This window comes from Phoca vitulina, unplaced genomic scaffold (assembly GCF_004348235.1).
Source record: "Phoca vitulina isolate PV1807 unplaced genomic scaffold, GSC_HSeal_1.0 scaffold65, whole genome shotgun sequence".
In the NCBI taxonomy this organism is placed as follows: domain Eukaryota; kingdom Metazoa; phylum Chordata; class Mammalia; order Carnivora; family Phocidae; genus Phoca; species Phoca vitulina.
The window spans coordinates 1,642,587-1,665,762 of record NW_022589768.1 but is presented as its reverse complement, the minus strand read 5'-3'; the positions used below and the strand labels follow the sequence as shown (position 1 = coordinate 1,665,762).

At 57.3% G+C, this 23,176-nt stretch overlaps 1 protein-coding gene across 5 annotated transcripts in view; it reads right to left on the bottom strand.

The window, feature by feature from the left end:
• Positions 1–23,176, bottom strand: part of ARNT2 (aryl hydrocarbon receptor nuclear translocator 2) — a 156,962-nt gene that overhangs the window by 110,568 nt on the left and 23,218 nt on the right. For 2 of the 5 annotated variants that reach the window (XM_032392058.1, XM_032392062.1), the window contains exons 2-3: positions 8,929–9,043; positions 3,143–3,190 (exon numbers count right to left, since the gene is read on the bottom strand). In XM_032392058.1, coding sequence (XP_032247949.1) covers positions 3,143–3,190; positions 8,929–9,043 — 163 coding nt within the window. Of the gene's footprint in view, positions 1–3,142; positions 3,191–8,928; positions 9,044–15,155; positions 15,513–16,760; positions 16,979–23,176 lie in introns of those variants that run through there. The other 3 variants (XM_032392060.1, XM_032392061.1, XM_032392059.1) reach the window with 3 other exon arrangements.

Genomic DNA, 23,176 nt, shown 5'->3' with positions numbered 1-23,176 from the left:
CCGGGACTCACCAGAAAATGTACCACGGGGCCGGGGGCCAGGAAGGGAGGAAGACGGGCCTGAACCCGACGCAGCGTGAGGAAGGGGTTTGGCCTCCCCTCCGGGGCGCTGCCGGCCCTGTTGGGCGGGATGGGTGCTCACCCCCCCAGGTGGGCCCGGGCCGGGGGGCTCGTGCTGGCCTCCCCAGAGGGTCTGCCCCACTCCCAGCTGCCGGGGAGACTCACCTTTGGAGGAAGGCTTTCTGGTGTGTGATGGGTTTTCCCGGAGACAGAGAGCCCGTCACCCTCTGCCGTGCGGGCCCGTGACTGGGCAACGGGGACTCCCGGAGGCGCCCGTGAGGTCAGGCTGCCCTCCCCAGACACGGCCCCAGGAGAGAGGTCGCTCTGCACCCCTGCTCCTCTCGGCCTCTCTGGGCGAAACGCCCCTCCCGTGGCACGCAGGCCCCCGTCTCTACCACCCTCAAGGCCCTTGTCCCTGTGGCCCATGGGCTGCACCAGCGGACGCCGCCCGGTGTGGGGGCCCTGCCCCAGCACGCCCAACAGCCGCAGCGCCAGGGCGCAGGTAGCCCACCCTCTGTCGCCACCCCTTCCCGGGAGCCTTCCCTCCTCCAGCAGACCTCCGCCAAACCCTCCCAGGGCTGCAACGCCCCCCTATCTGCGCATGGCTCCGGGGAGCCGGCTGTTACCCCACGCAGGCCCTTCCTCGTCTGGGGGGCGCAGAGGCTAATGCTGCGTCTGAGACCAGAGTCTGGGGTGCCCCCGGGTGGACTCAGAGGACGCCAACAGAGGAAGGGATGGAGGAGCACGAGAGCCCACTGGCCGCAGGGGCTCCCTTCTGTGAGCGTCCAGCTGCCCTTCCCTGTCTCACGGGATCGAGCCTCACACCTTCCCTGCTCCCGGCCTCGCTCGGGCCGCTCTGGAGCTGTCCTCTGCTCAACGCAGCCGCCTGGGCGTCCGCCCCTCTGCTGCCCCTGCCCAGTCCCCCAACCCTGCGTCCAGGGGGGTGGGCACCCCCGTATCCAAGCCACTGGCCGTCGCTCTAAGAAAACGGACTGACTTCCTGTGTGACTGGGGCCACAGGTCCTGAAGACAAACGGCGACCTGAGGTCCGATGGTGGGCAGGACGACTGAATCTCAGACCACCCTCGAGGAAGGCTGGGAAAGCTGGCCGAACGGACGTCAGGGACGGAAGGCACGGCTCCGCGCCCTGGTCAGCTTCTGAGGCACAAAACCGCGCTGGGTGCCGGCCCGGGGCTTCTCGGGGCTGACTGTAAGCAGAGGGGCGGGGGCAGGAGCGGCCCCCAGGCGGGCCGGGCACCACGCTGGCGGGACACCACCCCTGCCCTGCCCGGCAGCCGCGGCCACTGGCCCAGGGAGGGTGGGGGTGCTGTGCGCACGGCCCCAACCCTGAGCGGCTCAGGTGCACCTGCAGGCTGGTGGGTCGTCGGCCACCCCACCGGGAGACGGCGGTGTGACCCCGGGACCCTACAGACGCAACTGAGAAAGAAGCACCAGCAGAAGTTGCAAACCCGCCCCATCCTCCCCTCTTGTTTTTAACGCGTGGAGGGAAGGCTGTGGCCGCAGAAGCCTCGGTCTGAACTCTAAGTAAAACCGGACTTGCTGACAGCCGTAGGAGACCATTGCCCAGAGGCTAGGGTTTGTTTCTCAATGACGGGCCTTCAGACAATGAGCTCCTTGTATCCTGCACTGTGATTTCATCGCTCACACCGATCTTCGATGTCAAGCGAAGGTCACTCCGCGTCTCTCCCCGTCTGTCCTGAGACCCCAGAAATCATCATTTCCTGAGCTCGACCCGGTCTGGAATGTTATCTCGAGGGGGATCCTGACCCAGAGACATCAAGAGTCGTCATCTCCTTAGAAGGGAGGCTGTGTGGGGTGAGCACGGACTACGACAGGGAGGCAAGTGCCCTCATTCCCAAGGCTAGTTCTGTTTCGGGAACAAAGTGCTCCCTGCAGTTAGAGCTTTTCCCAAGAAACAGGTGGCATCCGAGCTGGGGCCCCGTTGGCACCGAGGGACATCCCCACGCTTCTGTTACCGACACTCATGTCTTGCTCTGATTAGAAGCTCCGAGGTCGTTACGGAGCAGAGCATTCTCCGTGTCCTGTCTGCGGTCTCCCCAGAGCTGAGGCGCAGGACGGTGCACGGTATGCTTCCCATGGACGTGCAGGCTCCGGGAGGCCCGGGAACGGCAACGGGATGCCTGCGCCTCTCCGGTTCGGGGAGGAAGTGGGCTCAGTGACAGCCACTGCGGTGGGGTGAGCAGCCTGGGGAGGTCCATGGGCCCGGGGCGCCCCACGGACATCATTCTTCTAAGGGCCAGGCCGTCAATCTAAACTGTGAAGTGCAGACAGCAGAGGAAGGGACCCGTCACCAGGGGCAGGATTTCAAGTTCATCAGCAACCAGGAATTAGGACTGCCGGGAGGTGGGGAGAAACGTCCAGGCAGGCCGCTCCGTGAGTGGACCGAGTACAGATGGGCACTTCGCTAAGATCGATGGGATGATCTGTGCCTCTCTCTCAACACTCCCAAACCTCCTACTCAACTTCAACAAAACAAAACCAGAAAAAAGAAAAGGAAAAAAGAAAAGGAGAGAGAAAGAGGAACAGGCCGAGAGGCGGCTGCCCTGATGCGCTGACCGCCACCAGCACCCGCGGCCCACTGTCCTCTCCGGGACACGGTCTGCACTCAGGTCAGCCCTCCGAGCCTGGTTCCCACGCCGTCACATGGCCGGCGAGCCACACGGCTCTGAGGCCCTCACGGTGTGGTCCTAGGGCTCGCATCCGGGACAGGGACACCCCGGTTCCTCTCGTGTCCCCTTATTGTCTGTGGTAGGAAAAGAGGCCGTATCTCGATTGTCTTTTCTAAACCTGAGCTCTAGTCTGTCTTTTCAAAAGGAGTCTGTAAAACTCGGCGGTCCCTGTTCCATCTGAAGGGCCAACAGGCTAATACCTCGTTAGCATCCTCCCTTGGTGACGTCGGCCGGGGTGCCGCCTGTCCCGGGTCAAACGCGGGCACAGGACGAGGGACAAGCCAGGGCTCAGACGACAGAAGACACCGAACTCCCTGCGTGTCCCCCCCACAGTGACGGCCGGCCGTCGGCTTCCAAGGAACGTAAACTCACCTTGAAAATTTGCTGGGCCCTTCTCCATCCTCGTCATCAAAGTCCATCCTGAAAAGCCAAGAGCACGGGAGACTCGTTACAGACAGAAGGTTTCCCGGGTGGCCCAAGCTGCTAGCACCACCCAGGGGGCCTCGTTCAGTCGGACGGACGCGTCCCAGTCCCAGCCCTCAGGAAACACCACCTCCCACAGTCGGCAAGCAGGCTGGGGACCAGAGGGGGCAGAGGAAGGGCCTCCGTGTGCGCGCCCTGCATTGTCTGGTTGGGAACCTGAGCGACGGTGCTGTGGCGCCAACCCTTGCCCTCGGGGCCCCACACAGGCCGCCGGCCGCTTGCTCGGCTCAACGTTCCGTGTCCCCCCGCAACTCTGGGGGCTCCTGCCCCCCTCCACCTCGTTTATTTAGCACCGAGACTGTGTTTTGCACTTTATTTTGCGGTACATCGTCAGCAGGCTCAAAAAGCTCAAGGGGCTCAGAAGACAGGAAGCTTTAAGGGCGACAGGCGGATTAGCACAGGCTGTGCGGCTTGAGAAGGTGGCCAGTCTGGATGAGGCAAAGTGGAGAGGGCATTTCAGGCCACTGTCCCCGCAAGTCCAAACCCAGACAAAGGCACGGGGACCAAGAAACAGTTATCTGGGACCTGAGCAACTCCAAGTACTCGTCTGCTTGTTGAAACTCACCAAAGACTCAGAACCCACTTCTCTGGGCCTCTCAGTATAAACATAAAACTAAAAAGTCTTGATACGTATTTGCTTAACTAATACCCCAAACTCTCCCTCTCGAAACACCAATCCCCTCTAAGGTCAATTAACATTACCCCTGAAGATGCTGGGGTCATTAATTAGTATTAACCGTACCCAGAATCTTCCAAGAACAAAGTGAGAAATAGTGCGGATGTCCTGGTTCTCCTGGACATTCAGGGCGAGGGGGGGGCTGCTTGGGGAAAAACGCCCCAGAGCCAGGGCATTGCCCCACCCGTTCTTAGTGGGCCCGAGGGGCCAAGCGAGGTGCAGTCCCGAGGACTCCCAGCAGAAGGGCGACGGGCCTGCCTATAGCCAGGACGGAGAGCTCGCCCCGGAGCAGCTCAGCACGGGACTGGAGGGTGTGCCGGCCTCATAGGGAATGGGATCCCCACCCCCGGCTCTAGGTGAGCAGTGGTGGCTCAGGGAAGGAACAGGAGGCCCAGGCCACCGGGAACGGCTGGGTGCAGAGGCAGAGTCATCCCCGCACACGCGTGCACACACACACACACACACACACACACGAGGTCCCTAATGAGACAAATGGTCTTCCCTCGGCCGCGGGCTAACTCGGGGAACTTAGGGACTGGAATTAGGGCAAAGGAGTATTTTCTTCTTTACAATGGGATCATTCACTTATTTTTGTTTCGCGTTATATGCAGGGTGCCCAGAGTCCTAATCTGGGCATCCGTCTGTTTGGGATGACCTGAGGGGATCCAGTGAGGTCCAATCTCATTTCCAGACATGTGGGCCACACTAGCTGCTAGGAACAGAAGAACAAAGGCGTCAGATCGGAGTGGGGGGGACGACAGCAAGATAACCAAAACCCCGACGCACCCAGGGCAGGGCAGGCGGGGAGGAAACACAGTCAGGAAGGGAAAGAGAGGGAAAGCCCGAGTCCACACCACTGCGGAGACACACACAGCCAGGCACCGGCCGCCACTGCAGACTCGCCTGTGCTGTGGGCCAATGGGGGCCAGATGCACGGCCTTCCGAATGGAGGAAAGCCATCGATATCCTGCATAATCGCTCGGCCACCACCTCACCTTTACCAGAAACGACAGCTGGGCAAGCCCACCCAAAATGCGGCTCCCGAGTTCCCGGAGCCACACTGCCACCCAGTGCTCACCGCGGGAAGCGCCACGGTGCTGGCCACACGGAGATGAGAGGACTTAACCCCGGGGACCGGCAGACGTTTCAGAGTTACGGAAAAGAAAGTGCATTTTCAAAATTCCTAAGGCCGTATGTCAGCACGTAGCAAAACCCCGAGTGAGTGTGAGATGTACGGTTATCTTTCTAAATGCCTGTTAGCACAAGCTGATAGGAGGGTGATAACCAGGCTCCTGCCAGATGCCACGTATTAGTCAGCGCTCCCCCCCACCCCCGGCCTCATCCTGCATGATTTTGGGGGTATTTAGGGTGACAAAGCATCCCGATTTTCCCGGACTAAGAGCAGTCCCAGGATGCAGGGCTTCGGAGCTAAAATTGGGAAAATCCCAGGCCAACCAGTGTAGTTGGTCACCCTGCTTTTCGTAAAGACGGCTCCGTTCTTTGCCCGGACCCTGACGGCCCAGACAGACGGGGACGTGAGCCATCTGGGCGGGCACGTGGTCCCAGGTGAGGCCAGGTCAGCGGCGGCTCCATGGAGGGAGCCGAGGGCGTAAGGAAGGGACAGCCCTGCTCTGGAGCTGGAGTTTCCTGAGTCAGGGGGGAGCTCGGGAACCCGGATTTATCTACAGAAAATTAGAGACCATGAAAGTATGCCTCCCCATCCATGCATACGTGATCACCCGTGTGCAGCGATCAGATTCCCTAATTCGGAAGAGCAGGATGTGGGCGTGAGCCCAGAAGACTTCAGTCCACAAATGACTGGTCAGATGCTCAGGGTAACTCCCCGACCACATGAGTCTCACGCTCCTGGGGACACAGGCTCCCCAGAGCGGCACTCCCCAGGACACTGATCCCCTACTTTAAATGTGACTACCGGAGCCAGGCTTATTTCTTCTGCTATAAAAACTCTTAGTAAATCATCCTCTGTTTTATGTCTTTTATGTGCTTCTATTATACTGAAACATCTGGATAATGAAAGAGAGAAATCCAGATAGGACTCTGAAGTCCTACTGTATTCACTTTAAAGAATTCAGTACAATACGTGGATGATGCAAGAGTCTTCAAAGGATGGGCTAAAAATGCACCGCCTCACTTCCCTGTCAATGGGCAAGAATTCTTAGCTCAATAAAACGCCAGGAAAGCGTCTCTGAGCTTGCGATTAGTTCAGAGTGCGTGATGTGTCCCCAGGACCATGACCGTGTAGCAATCGTGCGTTATCAAAGGGGGTTCACTCACGCTCTTAGGAGAAGGGCAGGTCCCAGAGTGGCAGCCCTGGGCCACCCGAGGCGCCTGCTAATGGCACGGGAGGTCATGGGTGCGGGAACGGCCGTCCTCCAGGGCCTGGACCAGCCACTGCGGCCACAGTGGTGCCACCCATAAGCACACGAACATTAGCCAAAGGAGACGTGCTTACGAGAACACGCCTTGTCTCTGACCACATTCCCCCAGCCGTGGACGGACACACTGGTGTAAGGGCTGTTCCCAGTTTGGAAATAGTTTTCCTTGATGACAATCTTTTTAAGCCCAGCATTGGGGTCCAAGGTGGGGGTGAAGGGACCCCCAAGACTAAGGCTGGCTTTGGGGGCAGAGCCCGTCCCATCCCTGCCAGTGCCCCACTTCACCAGAAGTGGGCCCCTCCCACCCTGGCGCTGAGATCCGGGAGGTCTCGACAGAAGGGAACAAGGTGACTCGCTTCACCTCATCTCTCCCACACATGTGGAATCACTTTTCAAAGAATCTCAAACTCCTGAACCTTCACCCTGTGTCCCGGCAGCCAGCAGGGCGCTCAGCTTGCTGACGGCTCCCGGGGAAGGCTCTCAGGAGGGGAAGAATGTTCGAGCCCAAGACATCCACAGGGATGGGCCAGGCAGGCGGCCGGCGGATCCCAAACCTGCCAGGAGCCAGCTCTGCGGGGCGTGAAGCACCAGGAGGGATGGGCAGCTAGCCCCAGAAACCGGGTCAGGGACAGAGGGCAGGAAGGAGATCCTCGCCTCTTGCCGCTTCCCCTCCCTACCACCCGAGCCCCTCTCTCTTCCCCTCCCTCCCTCCACGTCTCTCCAGCGCCCCACAGGCTCAGGGAGGAGGCAAGGTGTTTGGGCTGCGGTCAGGTGTTATCAGGAGCAGCCCAGCCGTGTAAGACACCAACTACAAGAACTAGTCTGGAAAGAGCCCTGTGCAAATGCACGTGTCCTTGCTTAGACGCCGAGGATAAGCCCCTAAGTCCCTGGGGTCTCGCAGAAGGAACCGTGGTTCAGTTCCCGTGCTCCCTCCCTGTGACAGGGAAAAGGAAGCAGGCTCGGTCCCCTGAATGAAGACAGTGGGGGACAGGCCTCCCGTCAGTCTTAAAGGGCCCACACCGTGTCTACACTGCTGGCCACCGCGTGGGCAGTTGCTGTCCCTCCCCTTGAATCTCCCGTGTCTTTTCTTGATGTTTGACTTCTGTGGCTGGAGGCGGTATGACCTCCAGGCTCTGTCTCAGCCCGCTCCAGGTCCCCCCTCCGCCTCCAGTGCGTGTCGTGTGTGTGCGTGTGCGAGATCAGGTAGGGAAGGGACAGCTGGGGACGTCTTCAGAGAAGAGCCTGATCCATGGTCCAATCATCAGCCAGGTCGGCCAGTGGAAGTCAGGGCCTGGACGTGGGCTAGGGTCAGCTTCGGCCCCTGCAGCCCAGCCCTGCACACAGACCCCCCAGCACCATGCAGGAGGTGGGGGGGCAGGAACGCCTAGCAGGGGCTCAGAACCGGCCCCCAGCACGGAGGGGCTGCTCGCCCTGCAAACAGGGGTTGGCCTGAGCATCTCTGCCCGTACCTGACGGCCCCCCACCTCCCTGTACCAACCTTTCTGGAAACAGGAATGGGCCAGCCACAGGGCTCTGTCTCCCGGGAACGGAAGTGAGCGGCCACTGAGCTCCTTGTCTCAGCCTTTCCCACCCTCTCAGTATGAACCGAAAGCTGGGCCCCTCCTTTAAAGACCGTGCTGCACCCAGAGCAGTGTTCTCACACGATCTAGACCTGCAGCACTGAACATGCGGTCCATCCTGGCCGCGCTCCACTCCGGGCCGGCCTGCACACCTGTCCCCCCCGCCCCTCCCAGAGTCCCGCTGGGTAGAGGGACCACAGGTCTGGAACACGGCCGGCCGGCACCGGGGCCCGCCCTGCAGGCCTGGGGCTGGGGACCGTGCGTCCCCTGCTCCTGGGGAGCCCTGGGCTGTCGGGGATGGCAGTAAGGGGACAGGCTGATTCTACTTCATGAGAACCGTTATCAGCTAGCTCACTGAAAACCACACGGACTGGACGCGGAGAGGGGCGGGGTGCGAGAACGTCAGTCTCGCTGCCCCTGCAGGCATCTCTGTTACTAGCTGGCGTGTTTGAGATCTCCGTCGGGAACTACAGGAACCTCACGCGTGAGGAGATGCGGTTTCGGGCCCATCAGCCCAAGGGCGCTGTCTCCGTGCCCCTCTCCCCCGGGCGCTGGCACGTACCACGGTCAGCAGCTTCACCAGCAAGGCAAGCACACGAGGCACATGCCGGGCCTTCAGCTGCGGGGCCGAAGGAGCCAAGGTTCTGAAAGTCCTAGCACACCACCCGGCAGAGACCGGCTGCCCGCGGGGCTGGGGCTCAGGCCTGCAGTGCTGCCCTCCGGCTGGGGTGCTCCCAGAGGGGTACTCGTGAGCTCCCCCTACCCAGAGATGGCCTGAGCAAGGCCCAGCAGGACCACGAAGCACCTCCCCACGGTGAGGCCAAGCAAACAGAAGGCCGCAGCTGGGCGCTGGGGCGGACACTCAGAGGCAAATCACATGCATACTTGGGGATCTTGCAAAATCTAAACAAACTGCTGAGCTTTTATTCTCCGGGAGGGAGAGAGACAGTATTTCCCTAACAGGTCAAGAGCGTTGCGCAACACGCATGAAGCCCGATTCCTGGAAACGCTGGGTCTGCTTACCCAGAACGCCGCTTTCCTCCACGGGCCGGCATGGCCCCGGTCATCCTCACCTGTCCGGTGGCCGCCATGGGGGCCACGGGCAAGGTCACCGATCCAGGGATGTCGGAAGCCATTTCTGGAATGCAGCAAAGAAGAGAGGTTTGATCAATGCCAGGAACAAGCAAGACAGTTGTCCAGTGGTCCCAGAAGCATCAGGTGTAAGGAGATCCCAAGGCCCTGGGGCCACTCGGCCCACGTCAGTTACGTGGCTCAGGTGAGCCCTTTCCCCAGCTGGGCTCCACCTTTCTCCTTTGGAACAGGCTCCCTATCCCAGGCAGTGCCCCCCAGGCAGGACCCCTATCCCAGGCAGGACCCCTATCCCAGGCAGGGCCCCCCAGGCAGGCCCCCCCACCCAGGCAGCCCCCCCCAGGCAGGCCCCCTATCCCAGGCAGGACCCCCATGGTGGTCAAAGAGAGCACGGATCTGCAGCTTCCATAAGGGACTCCGGGTCACCTGGCGGAAGGTAAGACCTCCACGGACCCAGGCAGCGTGGCCAGAGCCTGAGCAACCATGGTCATCGACGGAGCGAAGCCACGGAGTCAGGCTGGGGCCCCCGATGCTCTGCCCCCACCCTGGGCCCTTGTCTGCAGGTGCAAAGGCTGTCCCCATCCTGACTCTGGACTCAGAGCCCTGACTACAGGGCCCCGCATGGCCCCACCGTGCGTGACGAGGACGGGGAGCATCAGCACAGGCTGTGCGACGGCCCGCCCGAGGTGCCCCGGCTCTCCACAGCCAGCCTCCCCGGGTCCATGTTAATTCCGAGAACAAGCAGGTGTGGGGCTAGAGGATGGCGCCCGTCCCGGGCACCGCCATCCTAAGGCATTATTTCTTACGAGCTCGATGCCCCTGTAAGCTCGCTCAGACAATGTCAAGCATTCCCAGTTTCAGAGTAAAACCACCCAGTTCAAGAGTTTCTCCTTCCTACTCTGTGGAGGGTTCCTCAGCTCAGGCACCCTTTCCTCAGAATATTAAATAGCAAAATAAATATTCAAGCGTCCTGACTCCACTTCTTGTTCTTGAGGGGAACTCCCACAGCACTCGCCTGTCCCAGCTCAGCAGGCACGCAATGGTCCACAAAAACGTATTTCTAGAAGACAGGTCGGGCTAAACACGGGCATCTGGGCCCTCGTCAGGCATACAGGGGTGCTCGCACGGGGCGGGTCTCTGCCCTCTGCCTCCTTCCAGAAACCAGGGAGGCACCACGCAAATACCCCGCATTACACCCAAAGGCATCGTGTTTAATAAACACATTCTAAGATCAACTCAAACTATTCCACTGAAAACTTCTGAAGGAGAATTTTCTAATACTAACAAACAACATCTTAATTTAGCCGCTCTACTCTGTTCACAGGAATTGGAGAGCTGTTACAGTTGATGAGTTTTTTTTGTCCTAATGTACACAACGAAGAAAATCCCTTTATTAAAGTAAACCTCTCCCCTTTCAGCAGTTACTGCACGGGATGTGCAGGGGGGGACCCCATAACCGCACCATCTGCTGATAAGAAATCTGTATTTTTTTTTTGAAATGAAAACCGAAACAGATTAAGTCCATTAAGGCCCCCAAACTGAGCGCAGAGTGGCTGCCAGCACAAACAGGGGTGAAAACAAAAGTCACCACTTCCCCAAACAAGCCACGAGAACGTCAGTCCCTTAAGATTCTCCGAGAAAAAGGGTCCCACAGTTAAGCAAGGTAGGAAAAGCCACACTTATCCCCTGCTTGGACATTCCACTGTCCTTTAAAAACGTACTGAGAAGTCCTGTATCAGGAAGTCTGTTTAACTTTGATTAGACCAGCATATCATAAAAGGGCGGGGGGAGGCAGGGGGACAATGTGTAGTTTGGACAAAATGATAGTCATCCAATTTTATTTCGGGAAAACAAAATTACTGATCGTTTTGAAATACAAGTTACAGAAAGTAAAGCTCCATGAAACCCGGCTACGGGACAAGGGCTCAGGAGCATCTGCTGTCTAATCCTTTCCTTGGACAACTGCCCACGCTTGGCCAGGGCCCGGCACGTCAGCACCCTATCTGCTCCCCTGGATGCTCCGCGCGGGTCGGCCTCCGCTGCCCAGCAGAAGGGCCGGCTGTGTGAGGGCAGGCCCACACCAGCCTGCCTCCAAGGACCCCACTGGGCACACCCCAGAGCCCTCCACGCCTGTGCAGGACAGCAGAGCCGGCTGACGGTGGACACCAGCAGCCTCTACCATGGGGACACGGTGCCCTCATGGAGGTGACGGGGCAGGTGGGTGTGCTGAGACAGCCCAAGTCTTCACGGGCAACGTGCACCCGTCATAAAGCCAGAGTGCTTCGGCCCGGGCGGGGGGCAGAGGGCAGAGCCGTGAGCCCTACACACAAGTGCGTCGCATCACGGTGTGAAGATGCGAGGCTCCCCCCCGTCCAGCAGCAACACGAAGGCGGTGGTGGCCACCATCTACACGCCAGTGCCAGGCATTCCGGAAAGTTCTGTGCTCCCAAGATGCAGCGTTTCTTCCTCATCTGTTTGTACAACCTCCTTTCGTGATAAAGAGAGTAGACCTTTGTCGTATGCTCTGAAAATATTTTACAGTATTTTTTTTCCAGTCTGTCACTTGCTTTTTAGGTTGAGAGATTTTTTTAATACCAGCAAAAGCTTTAAGAGGTAGAGTCTGAAGAAGACGCGTTGGTCAGCTCCAGCCTCTGTAACAAAATACCGCTGACCAGGCGCTTGGGACAAGACTTCTGTTTTCTCATGGTTTGGGGACTGGGACGTTCAAGATCAAGGTGCCAGCAATTCAGTTCTCGGCGGCAACCCCCTCCCTGGTCTATGGACAGCCACCTCCTCTTCATGGCCTTGCATGTCCTCCTCTCAAAGGGCCACCAAGCCTAGGGCTCCATTCTCATGACCTCACTTCTCCTTAATTACCACCTAAAAGCTCTATCTCCAAATTCAGTCACATTGGGGTTCAGGGCATCAACACTGTTATTTTGGGAGACACAATTCAGTCCCCAGCAGAAGAAAAGGTCAATTGTCCCAACCTCAGTTCATTCAGGAATCCTTCTTCTACCCGTGAGTGCCGTGATGCGCCCTCTATCCTACGCTGTATTTACCACAGAACATCGGTCTGCCTCTAGCCCATCCATTTCTCCGCCAGTTACCTAGCTGTCTGTGTTTGCTCTCGCTGCACCATCATAACGTACCTAGGGATGGACCTCCTCCCACTGCTCTTACCGTCGTCCACAATTACCTCTCTCCTTTCTGGCTTATTCTTCCATTTAAATTCCAGAATACTGGGGCAGCTGGGTGGCTCAGTGGGTTCAGCTTCTTTCTGACTCTCGTTTTGGCTCAGGTCGTGACCTCAGGGTCATGAGATCGAGCCCCAGCCCCACAACTGGCTCTGCACTCAGGGCTCAGCTCAGAGTCAGCTTGAGATTCTTTCCCCCTCCCACTCCCCACCCCCACGCAGCAAAGGAGCTGTTTGCCCTCCCCACCCTTGCTGTTTTGCGGGTTGCTCTTTCAAAATGCACACGCCTCGTTCAAGAGTTTCTAGGGTCATCATCCTGTGTCCTACCATTCCACCAAATTCTCTAATTTGTTCTAATCATTTTTTGTTAATTCTTGTGAACTTTCTAAGTTCACAAAGCCTGTGGACTCCAAATAAGGATACTATGTTCTCATTTCTAACAATGAAATGTTTAATTTCTTTTTCATGTCTTATTTCATTAGCCAGAACTTCAGAACAATATTTAGTAATAACAGCCTAAACCTGGGTAACACAAGACCATGGGCTTTGCCGTCAAACAGGCCTGATGTCGAATCACTACTCAACACTTCCCAGCTATGAGAGTGACCAGGCCACCCCTGGTCAAAGTGTCATGATAATGTACTCTGAAGGGTCATTTTAAAAATTAAGAGCCTAACACAGTGTCTGGGGAAAAAAATCCACTCAAGAAACAACGATTAAAATGATCATAATTGTGTGCTGGTGAACAACCTTGCTTGGTCCTTGAATTTAAGTGGAATGACCAGCTTATTCAAGACAGATATACTTGTTTAAGATAAGGAAATCTGCTCCTATCCCTATTTTTTAAGATTTATTTCAGGAATAGATGTCTCATTTTATCAAATGCCATTTTGGTCACTAAAATAATGTTTTAGATACCACATTAGCCAAATGAAGTTGCATTCAGTGAGACTAAAATTCACTCTAAAGGTTAAACTTCAGTATCTTTCAGGAGCCACCCTTAGTGCATTCAAATATAAAACATTACAAAACCGTGTTTCTCTCCTCTCTAACTATGCCTGAATCCACCCATGGGATCATCTGTCAGGCTTCCTTGGAAAAGTGAATACCTGCTCCCCAAATCCGGAAACTTTCCTATATGACTTGAATAGAAGTGACCATAGCTCCTGGGATGTCCACTCAGGAAAGGTGGAGGAAGGTCTTTCACCAGGTCAGAGGTGAGGGTCTCCAAGGCAGGGCTTGAAGTCGCCCTGTAAGCACGCTATAGATTTGCTCTAGGATTTCTGAATTTCACTCCAAAATGAAGAAAAGTAGAACCTGAGCACGGCACTGGGCAGAGGGGAAACCACGGCCACAGCCCGAGCCTGCCCCGGGAACAACGCTTGGCACAAAGTATAAGCTCATTTAAATGTGGCCGAAGTCAACAAACACACACACAAATGCTAACAAAACTTGCATTTTCTTACTGTAAGGAATTAAGTTACTTGATTTTATTTTTCTGTGCTGGGCCACCAAAGGGGGTCCAGCGCTATAAAAGTCCTTCCTAATTGCTCAGCAGCCCCGCTCACAACACGGTCACTGAGTGAGGCCGTTGCAAAGGGCCGTGAAGAGGGGGAGCACAGATGGGGCTCTGCTCCTAGGCAGACCTCGAGCTGCCGCCCTGCACAACATGGGGCCTTTAAACCACCGGGGACCCAAGCACCACTGCAGGGGGTCTGCAGACAGGCCCTGAGCATGCTGCCCCCGACCTCCCCGACCTCCGCCCTGCCCAGGCCCCCCCAGGGCTTCACACAGAGGCCCACACATGAGCCCCGCCCCGAGCCTGACACGGACACAGCCCACGGAGAGCCTCCGCGAGCAGGTGCATGGGTACACGGCCCCATGGGCCTGCAAGAGGGTGGAGGCCGGCCCGTGGGGCTCGGAAGTCCTGGACCCCAGTTCCCTGGGTCAACCCCAGCAGACGCCACAGGGGAGGGTCATGGTCCTCACCCTGACCTTCCCATGCCGTTGAGGGCTGACCACATGGAAAAAAGAGAGGCGTCCAGCACAGCACAGAATCATGAGCGCATTCTACTGACAGAACATCATGCAGCAACATTTAAATCGAGGTTAAAAACAGATGAGGGATTTTCAACTGTACAAATGAAAGTCGGTCACATGGTGAAGTCACCTGCTCCCCGTGTGTCTCACCCTGAGGCCTCCTGGCCTCCCGCGCAGCCCTCCACAGTCAGACCTCTGTCCCCGTCACCCCACTAGAGAGCTGCCCATCACAGGGTCCCTTCCCTGCCTGACCCTCCCTGGGGGTGTTGCCCCCCCCCCCCACCCACCTCTCTCCTGGGCTTGCAGGGGCCACATCGCCCCTCCCACTCACGGGCCCCACCTTCTCAGCCTCCTCTGGGCCCCCTCCATGCCTCCCCACCTCTCCTCTCCCCAGGGCGTCTCATTCAGGAGTGTGGCCACGATCCCACACGCAGCCATCAGATTCTGCTGTTACCCCCTTAAGGTCTCTCCATCCCTGGGTTCTGCTGCTGGTCTGCCTCAGGACCTCCACCCTTGACCTCCCCGCATCTACTCTCCCCCATCCAGCCTCATGGAAGCCAGATCTGCCAAGGCCAGCCCTTGCTTCTATGCTCCAGTGGCCTCTCTTTGCTCTTGGCACACATGTGGAGCTCCCTGCCACGATCAGCCCGACCCATGTAGTCAGGCTGCTGTCCACCCCTCCAGCACACCTCCTGAGCTCTGGCCACACTGCTCTATCAGCTTCTTGAACGCACCACATTCCTGCCCACCCCGGGGCCTTTGCACATGCTATGTCCCGGGGGAGGAAAGCTCTCCTCCCTTCTCCACCAAGCTAACTCCTAACATCGTTCAGTTCAGCTCCAACATTACTTTCCCAGGGAATTCTGTCCCTGGCCAGTCCCTTCCCCACCCAGTCGAGGTCTGGTCCCCCGTGGTTCACTCTTACCGTCCCTATACTTCTCCTGCGAAGCCAGGAAGGTCGAGCCGTCCAGGTGAAAGATGGCAGGGCCTGAGCGATGGAATCACAAAGAGGGCATTCAGGAGGAAAGAGATGATGTCAACGCCTCAAAATACTCCATGTGTCACCGTCAGCACCCAGAAAGGGAAGATTCTAAAAAGCCTTGATCACCTGATCCTCCTACACTGAGACTGGATGGGGCAAAAAATTTCTGGAGGAGGAAGAAAAATATGGTTGGGTGGCTTGCATATTTACATCCACCACGCCACACGCCTGGCCCGTGGGGACTCTGCGGCCAGGTGCAGGCACGCGGATCCACCCCTCCCTCCGTCCACTGACTCAGAGGGCTGGCTCCCCCATGTGTGACTCTGTTTCTCCACCTATTCTCCCACTGAGAAACGGGGTTAATCTAGACATTGCTTCCTTTTGCAGAGGCAGCTGTAAGAAAATGGGACCCCGCTTCCATCACAAACAGCACTTGCAAAGCTCCGATTTTGAGCCCGGAGCTGTGGTAGAAGCCAGGTGGTCAGAGATGCAGAGACCCCCCTGCCTCCAGTGGAGACACACCGCCAGGCAATCTCCTAGTCAGAGCTGCACGCTGTGCTAAGTGGCTGGACACCACGTTGTGGGAATGAGCAGGAGGAGCCAGGAAGGCTTCCTGGAGGAGGCCACATCTGTGCCATCCTGGCAATGAAAATGCTCTGGGAGGAATGAAGCAGGACATAAAAGGTGTCCTTTTCCTAAATGGATTCCTTTGATTGCTGCCCAGTGTCTGGGCAGCCCCACCCAGCCCCACCCTTGAGGAGCATGTCCCCCACCCCATGTCCAGTCCCTGGAGCTTCCTCCAACGCCTACAAGATCTAGAATTATTCCCCCGCCTCAAAAGCAGCCCTTATACCTAGACCTCTGTGCCGGGTCCCAGGTCACGACCAACGGCAAACACACAAGCAGGCAGAAATACCTCTCTCCTCAGCAGTCTGCCTCCAAACGCAGATGCCCCCTGTCCCCCACCCCCCTGGGGAAGCACTGTTCCCCGTTACACACACGGGCAAAATGACCGCCTGCCTCATGCAAAGTTGCAGTGAGGTTTCTGGCTCATTTTAACATCAGTACAAGCTGAGGGTTTGAAAGCTTCGCCATAACACAGAAAAACATAGCTGGCTTGTGATGTAGCATCTCGCTCGAGACCATCTCACACTTCAAATGCAGACATATTGTGTAGGATTCCTCCAATACAGCACAGGCGGCGAAAACGTGGGGAAATGGGAACGCGAGAGCATTCCAGATACAAGGAACATGAGGAAGTGAGAGACATTTCGTCACCCCCCCAACTATTTCATGGGAATCTCAGTAAGAAAAATACCCCTCGATCTTCACATTGGGAAAAAAAAAATCAATTACATGCAAACTTTCATGACACAACAACACGATGTTTTAATGATAATTCCAACAGACGAAAAACCAGAAGGGTCTCTCCGCGGGTGGGGGGGCGGTGAGGGGAGGCAGCTAAGCAAAGAAAAACGCTCTCCCCAACAGCCATCTCTCTTAGAACAATTCTTTCCACAGAAAGCACACCAAATACCACAGCCCTACCTTTTCAGAGGGATTAAACAAAGATCTTTCTTCCTTGTGACCAACACCTTCTTAGGAGAATCTGTTATCCGTATAGAAGAAATGTCAGGAACCTCTGGGAGGAAATGAGCTGCATTTGTATTCTGCTCAGAAAATGTCATCACAGATCTGTTTACCTTAACTGTGGACCATGATTCAGCCGTGACAACTGTCTTGCATACTGATCAATTTATTTGCAGCAAAATTTCTAACATTAACTGCTTAGGTTCTGAAAAATCGGGGACTTGAATTTCTTGTGCAACCACAATCTACGTTTGAAATGTCTAGACTGTTATTAACACATCTCAGGGGGGAGATCAGAAAGGATTCCTCCTGACAGGAGAGCGAGGGAGGGTCCCTTCCGCTTCTGGAAGGAAGGCAGGGCACATGGTTCCCCAAGGCCCTCCGTGGGGTGGGATTTCTATAGCACGATGTACAGAAAAATCATGAGACTGAGGGCCAGGGGGACTGTGACCCCAGGTCCTTGCTACATTTTAACCAGCCCCGTATCTTCTGAAAGGCAGCCCCGTCCGACAGGCAGGCTGGGTCTCTGCAGCAGGGCGGGAGGCGGCCGACCCAGGAAGAGGCCAGGCCCTGCCTCCACCCGCTGGTGCCTTCAGCCTCCAGCCGGACACCGGGCATCTGGCTGTGGGCCCGAGCCACTCCCAGCCGACAGGCAGGATTTAGCATTAGAGAACCAGAACTAGTCCCGAGGCGGCCCCCTGAGATGCCCCCCGCCTCAGCTCACGAGGCCACCGAGGTACAGCCCTGCTCCCCAGGCTGACCTAGGCATGCACGGTGCCCTCTGGAATGTGGGCGCTGCACCACAGCCCACTGGGGGGTCCACACCCATACTGCCACTAGAGTCCACGCCCACCCTGCCGCCTGAAGTCCCAGCATCCCTGCCCTGAGGGTGGAAAACAGGGACTCAGCAAGAAGACAGGCAAGCAGTAAAAGGATAGGGAGGTTACCACTGAGATTATGACTCTGGAGCAAGACAATGAGAGCAAACTCCACACCCAGCCCGCCCCCTCCGTGAGAGACGACAAACCACCCCCGCAGGGCGAACCATGAAGGGACACCCACCCACCATCTGTCTCAGGCTTGAGTCCAATCCAACGGCCAGAGGCCATCCCAGGAAAGTGGGTCTCAGCAGCCATGCAGAAGACGGGCCAAGCACCTGCAGTGAAGTCTCGGGGTCTGGCTGCCCCTAAGAAGGGCTTCCTGGGGGCCCTGGCTGAGACCCCACGGTGACCCACCGGGGCCTGAGTCTTTAGGACCGGAGCATGGCAGCAGGGCTGACCCCCCAGGAGAAACGGCAGAGCCTGGGCTGCTGGTGGAGAGTCTGCAGGGGGCTCTGACTCGCAGACTGGAAAGTACTAGAAAGGCCACGGGATGGTGAAGAGCTCAAATGCTGTGCGGAGGAGCCTGCGGACCAGACAAGACCTGTCTTCCAAAGGAGTCCTTAAGGCAGGAGGGACAACAGTGCCCTGAGTCTGTGGCGGACCCTCCTGGGTGAAAGGGAAGTGGGCCGCTCTTGATCCCTGCGGGGGCCTCTGCGTGGCGGCGGGGCTACGAGGGCTGAGGCGTCAGCCACCCAAATACAGTGGGAAGTCGGGCAGAAACCAAATACACTAAAATGTCTGGCTGGAGTAAAGCGAGGAGCTGATAGAGGATGAACAGCCACCCAGAGAAAAATCACTCAGCCGTTAACCATCACGATGGCAGGAATACGTTGCAGGAAAACACTCAGGGCACAGAATCTCGCATGCAAACAGGTCTCTGCCGGGGGTCCACGGAGTTCAGCTCCAGCCACACTACCTGCCCCAGACCTTCGATTTGGCCCTGGCTTCTGCACCAATGCCTGGGCCTTGGAAAGGACAGCCTTTGGAACCCCCCGCAGGACCGCCCCCAGCACCCCTGCACTGGTAGGCGATCTGGGACCACCGATCACAGGGGCACTGTGGCATCCGCACCCGCAGTCCCCACCATCAATGCTCCAAACAAGGCTCACCCTTCAAGCCTGAACACTCACTTCCAACCGTCAACGTGCACTCTAGATGAACTAACCCGAAGACCTTGTGCGCAGCATTTGTCCCCATTCTCCCAATCAGATGGTTTACAAATGCATTGTTGCAGGAGTAAAATGTGTGATCATCCACGGCCATATGGTGAAAGCTATAAATTTCATGCGCAAAACCAATTATTAAGAACTTCCAAATACTTAAATGTAAAAGAAAAGATGGAAATAACAAATATCGAGGGAACGTCTTTGCTTGCTCTCTGTCGCAAGACTGTTCTGTCCTCCTGGAACCGACATGTGCACAGACCCAGAGATGAAGATGCAAAGCAGAATAAAAGGGATTATCGTAGTATATTGTAACGAATACCTCTGTGGAACTGCTTGTTCTGGCCTTCGTGATAATAAACAACTATCACCATTTAAACAATTTTTTTTTATTTCTGTTTAGGTCACGTAACTTTCAAGAAAAAGTCCTCTTCGAAGTTTTCATGTCTTTGTAAGGATGATGTGATAACCAACTCTGTCAACTTTACTACCTCAAGAACACACACGGGGGCCTTCAGAGCGAGGCACCCCAGGACAATCTACAGGAACTCATTGTCAATCCAGACACAACGCAGAAAACAAAGGGACCAAGGAAAGGGAGGAAATGGAGACGTGAGGGAAACACGGAGGACCCCAACACAGTGTCCCTCCACCAGGTTCCACCGCGAGCAGACATGGGTTTGGTCCGACGGACGAGCCGCCACGCAGGAGTACGAGGCAGCCTGGCCGTGGATGGAGGTGGACAGACGTGGACAGAGCTGGACAGACGTGGACGGAGCTGGACAGACAGCCGACGACGAACTTCTGGAACGTGATGGCCACGAAATGGTAACGAAACAGCAATGACACCTGTTTTTGTGAAAATGGCAGATCTTCATCCTGTCCCGATGCCCCTTAGCTGCAGCCTCCTCACAAGCAAACAGCCGTTCCGCCTCAAGTGCGCCTCACTGACCTCCCGCACCCCCGGTGTGCACACAGAGCCCCGGTGCGTTTGCGGGTCCTCGAGCAAGCCCACCAAAGAGGGGGCACTGCTAACACCTACGTGGGACTTCCATCTCCCACTTAGCATTTTCTATAATCTCGAAGTTGTGAAAACTCAGAGTACGTTACTCCTACGATCGGGGTACAGTGAAGGTGATGTCCCCGAAAGTAAGTGAGCAGACCCAGGACTCGGCTCCATGGGCGGCTGTCCGGGGTCTCTGAACACAGAGCTGGGGAGTGGAACAGAACCCCCCTGGTGAAGTCTCTGAAATCTGGGCCTCCTGCAGCCCGTCGCAGGGGAGGGAAAGGGGTAGGGAGGGGATGGTAGAGTAGGGGAGGGGTGGGAGAGGACAGGGGTGAGGAGGGGAGGGGAAGGGGGGAAGGGCAGGGGAGAGAAGGGCAGGGCAGGGGAAGGATGGGAGAGGGCAGGAGAGGGGAGGGAAGGACAGGGCAGGGGCCCACCCCAAGAGGAGGCGCTCACAGCAGTGGTTCCCAGGTGTGATCATATTTATTACTCCCTGATTAGAGCGGTCGGAAACGTCCCCAGGGAACAGGTGAAATCCTCAGGAAAATGTACAGAATGGGGAGATGAGGCTGCACAAGGAAAGGGGACAAGATCCGAGGTGAGAAACAAAGGTGACACCCCAGCAAAGAAATACGGGAATCAGTTACTCGAGGCGGGGGCCCGCCACCAGCTCACGGGAGGGAGAAGGGGTCACGGGGGCCACAGGAACACGCGTGTCCCTCCAGGGAGTGACCCTGCGCCTTTCCTCACCATCTCAGTCCTCGGCGCCAGGGGTGACGGGGACCAGAGGCTCTGTCCCCTCCACGGAGAGGGGTCAGCTGGTCTACCCAGCACCACGCACACCCGGGCTGGTCGTGAACTCCTCGTGACAGTACGTGTCCACAGTGACCAGCACGTACCAGTAACCAGGTACGGTGCCAGGCCCTCACGCACGGAAAGCAAAGACGGAGCCCACCGAGATCGAAAAGAAGCCCCGCCAGCCCAGCCCAGGAGCCGAGGTGAGTGCAGAGGGTCCACAGGCCCCGGGCGCGTGCGCTGGGGGTCCGTGCTGAGCTGTGTCACCGGGAACCAGCAAGGCGGCCAGACTTGTCTCCCAGACATTGCGGCCTCATCAACGGCCACCCCAACAGGGGCAGCTCGGGAGGAGAGGAGACCGGCACAAACATTAAACCAGACGGCCATCTCCACGCAGGATGGCGGCCAGCCACGCCTCTGGTGCCAGGACCCGTGGAAATCAGGAGCCGGGACACTCCATGGTTAATAATCTGGGGGGATTCGGGCAACCTGGGAAAACCATGCCTAATTTAGACTCCCCAAACCGCCCAACCACCAAGACCTGCCGCACAGTGCCCTCAAGCCCTAGGGAGGTGGCACCGTGATGCGACACGGGGACGCACGTGGTCAAAGCCAGATCACGTGGTTACAGTTGGCCACTCGCTGAGTCATGTTGCCCAAGGGCAGGGCGCCATGTCTATTCGTGTGTCTCACGGCATCACACATCCTTCAAGGATGGCCACGTTTCCCTTGTTGCCACGTGGGAGGTCAGCTGGGTCCCCTGGAGCAGTGCTCAGATCGCCAGCTCTGGGCCAGAGCGCTTCACCCACCTGCTAGAGACCGCACGTTTGCAGCCCCCAAAACTCCTATGTCCACAGTCTGACCCTCCGTGGAATGGGGTGAGGAGGTGGAGCCCTCGTTGGGATTACTGCCCTTTGAGCCAGACACAGGAGGGCTTGCTTCCCTTCTCTCTGCCCCCTGCCAGGTGAGGACCCAGCAAGAAGACAGCCACCTGCAAACCCTCACCAGACACACGACAGCCAGACCCTTGACCCCGGGCTTCCCAGCCTCCACAACCGTCAGAAACAAGTGTTTGCTGGTTAGGCCCCCCGGTCCGTGGCATTCTTGTTGCAGGGGCTTGAGCAGAGCAGGACGCCACCAACACCCCGAGTCAGCGAGAGACGGAGTGCCCGCGGGGAAAAAGGCGGCCCTGCACCCCCGGCCGGCTCAGCCAGGCTGGACGAGGCATCGGTCCAAGACGCGCAGCCCACGCGGTGTCGCCAGGTAAATGGGAGGGGAGGGCTCTAAACGGAGGGTGCTGGGCAGGGGCATGGAGACCAGACGAAGGGAGAAGACGGGGTGCCATCAGGGAGGTTTCTGGGCGTTCACCTCTGCGCACGCGCCGACCACCAGAGCTGCGATGTGTGGGGCATCCTAGACAAGCAGCCTGCAGGTTAATGCAGGACGGAGGCCGGCAGAGGGCCAGGGGATGTGCGTGGCTGGGCGGCAGGATGGCTCACTGGTCACCCACTGTGTGTGGACACCCAGGGCCTGGGGCTCCCTGGAAACTGGGCCTCGTGAGTGTGAGGCGCTCAGCTGCAGATGAGCACGGACAGGGGCCCAGACCCAGTGGTCCCGGGGGCTCACCCCCTGCCTCACGGGGCCAGGCCTTGGGAAGAACAAGGGAGAAGGTGCCCTTGGGCTGCTCCACCTTCCACCTGACCCCCGACCCCCGCCACACACACCTTGCACTCAAGACTCACGGAAAATTCATGAAACACCTTCATGAAGGTGATACGTTTTACCCTTCTTCACCCCAGCTCCTGGCTTCATCCCCTAACTCCTATCCTACTCCTGCCATTCCGTTCCTCCATCCGCGTTCCTCCCGGATCCCACCTGTTTCCCTACAGGCCTCGGCTGCACTCCTGCCCCACCCTCCCCGCCCTCGGTTTTCCCCAGATCCCTCCCTCCATCCCTCGCTCCTGCTCCCCGAGCAGCCCCCGGGACATCTCTGGTGCCCACCAACGCTCGGCCTCTCCCAGACGCAGAAGCACGCGGGAACACAACACACACCCTCGACCCAGCTCTCTCCGAGGCCCCTCCGCCCCGGGTTTGTCCCTTCCCATTCTTGAAATGCAATTCTTTCCATAAAAATGCCTTCCTTGAAAAGGGGAAAAAATAAATGTGAACACACCCCCTGTTTACACAACAAACCAATTAAGGAAATCACTATCCTTCCGTAGATAAAACATCCTCTCCGAAGCCATCTAGGAAACAAAGTGGTTTTCTCGTTGAATATATTCCTTGATGAACGTATTCATCCATCATTTGACAAATAGATTTTACGTTCAATTTTAAACTGCGAATTACTCTCTAACTGTAAAATACACAAAATAGTAAAAATGCCTGCGTGCAAGGCACTGGACTCTCTTCTGTTCTCGTGCTCTTTGGTGCTACACACCCAATGGGCTTTGTCCCCGACGGCCCGACCTCTGCCTGGGGCCCAGTACTCGGAGACAGCAGTGGGCGGGCTCCTGGAGGAGAGACGCC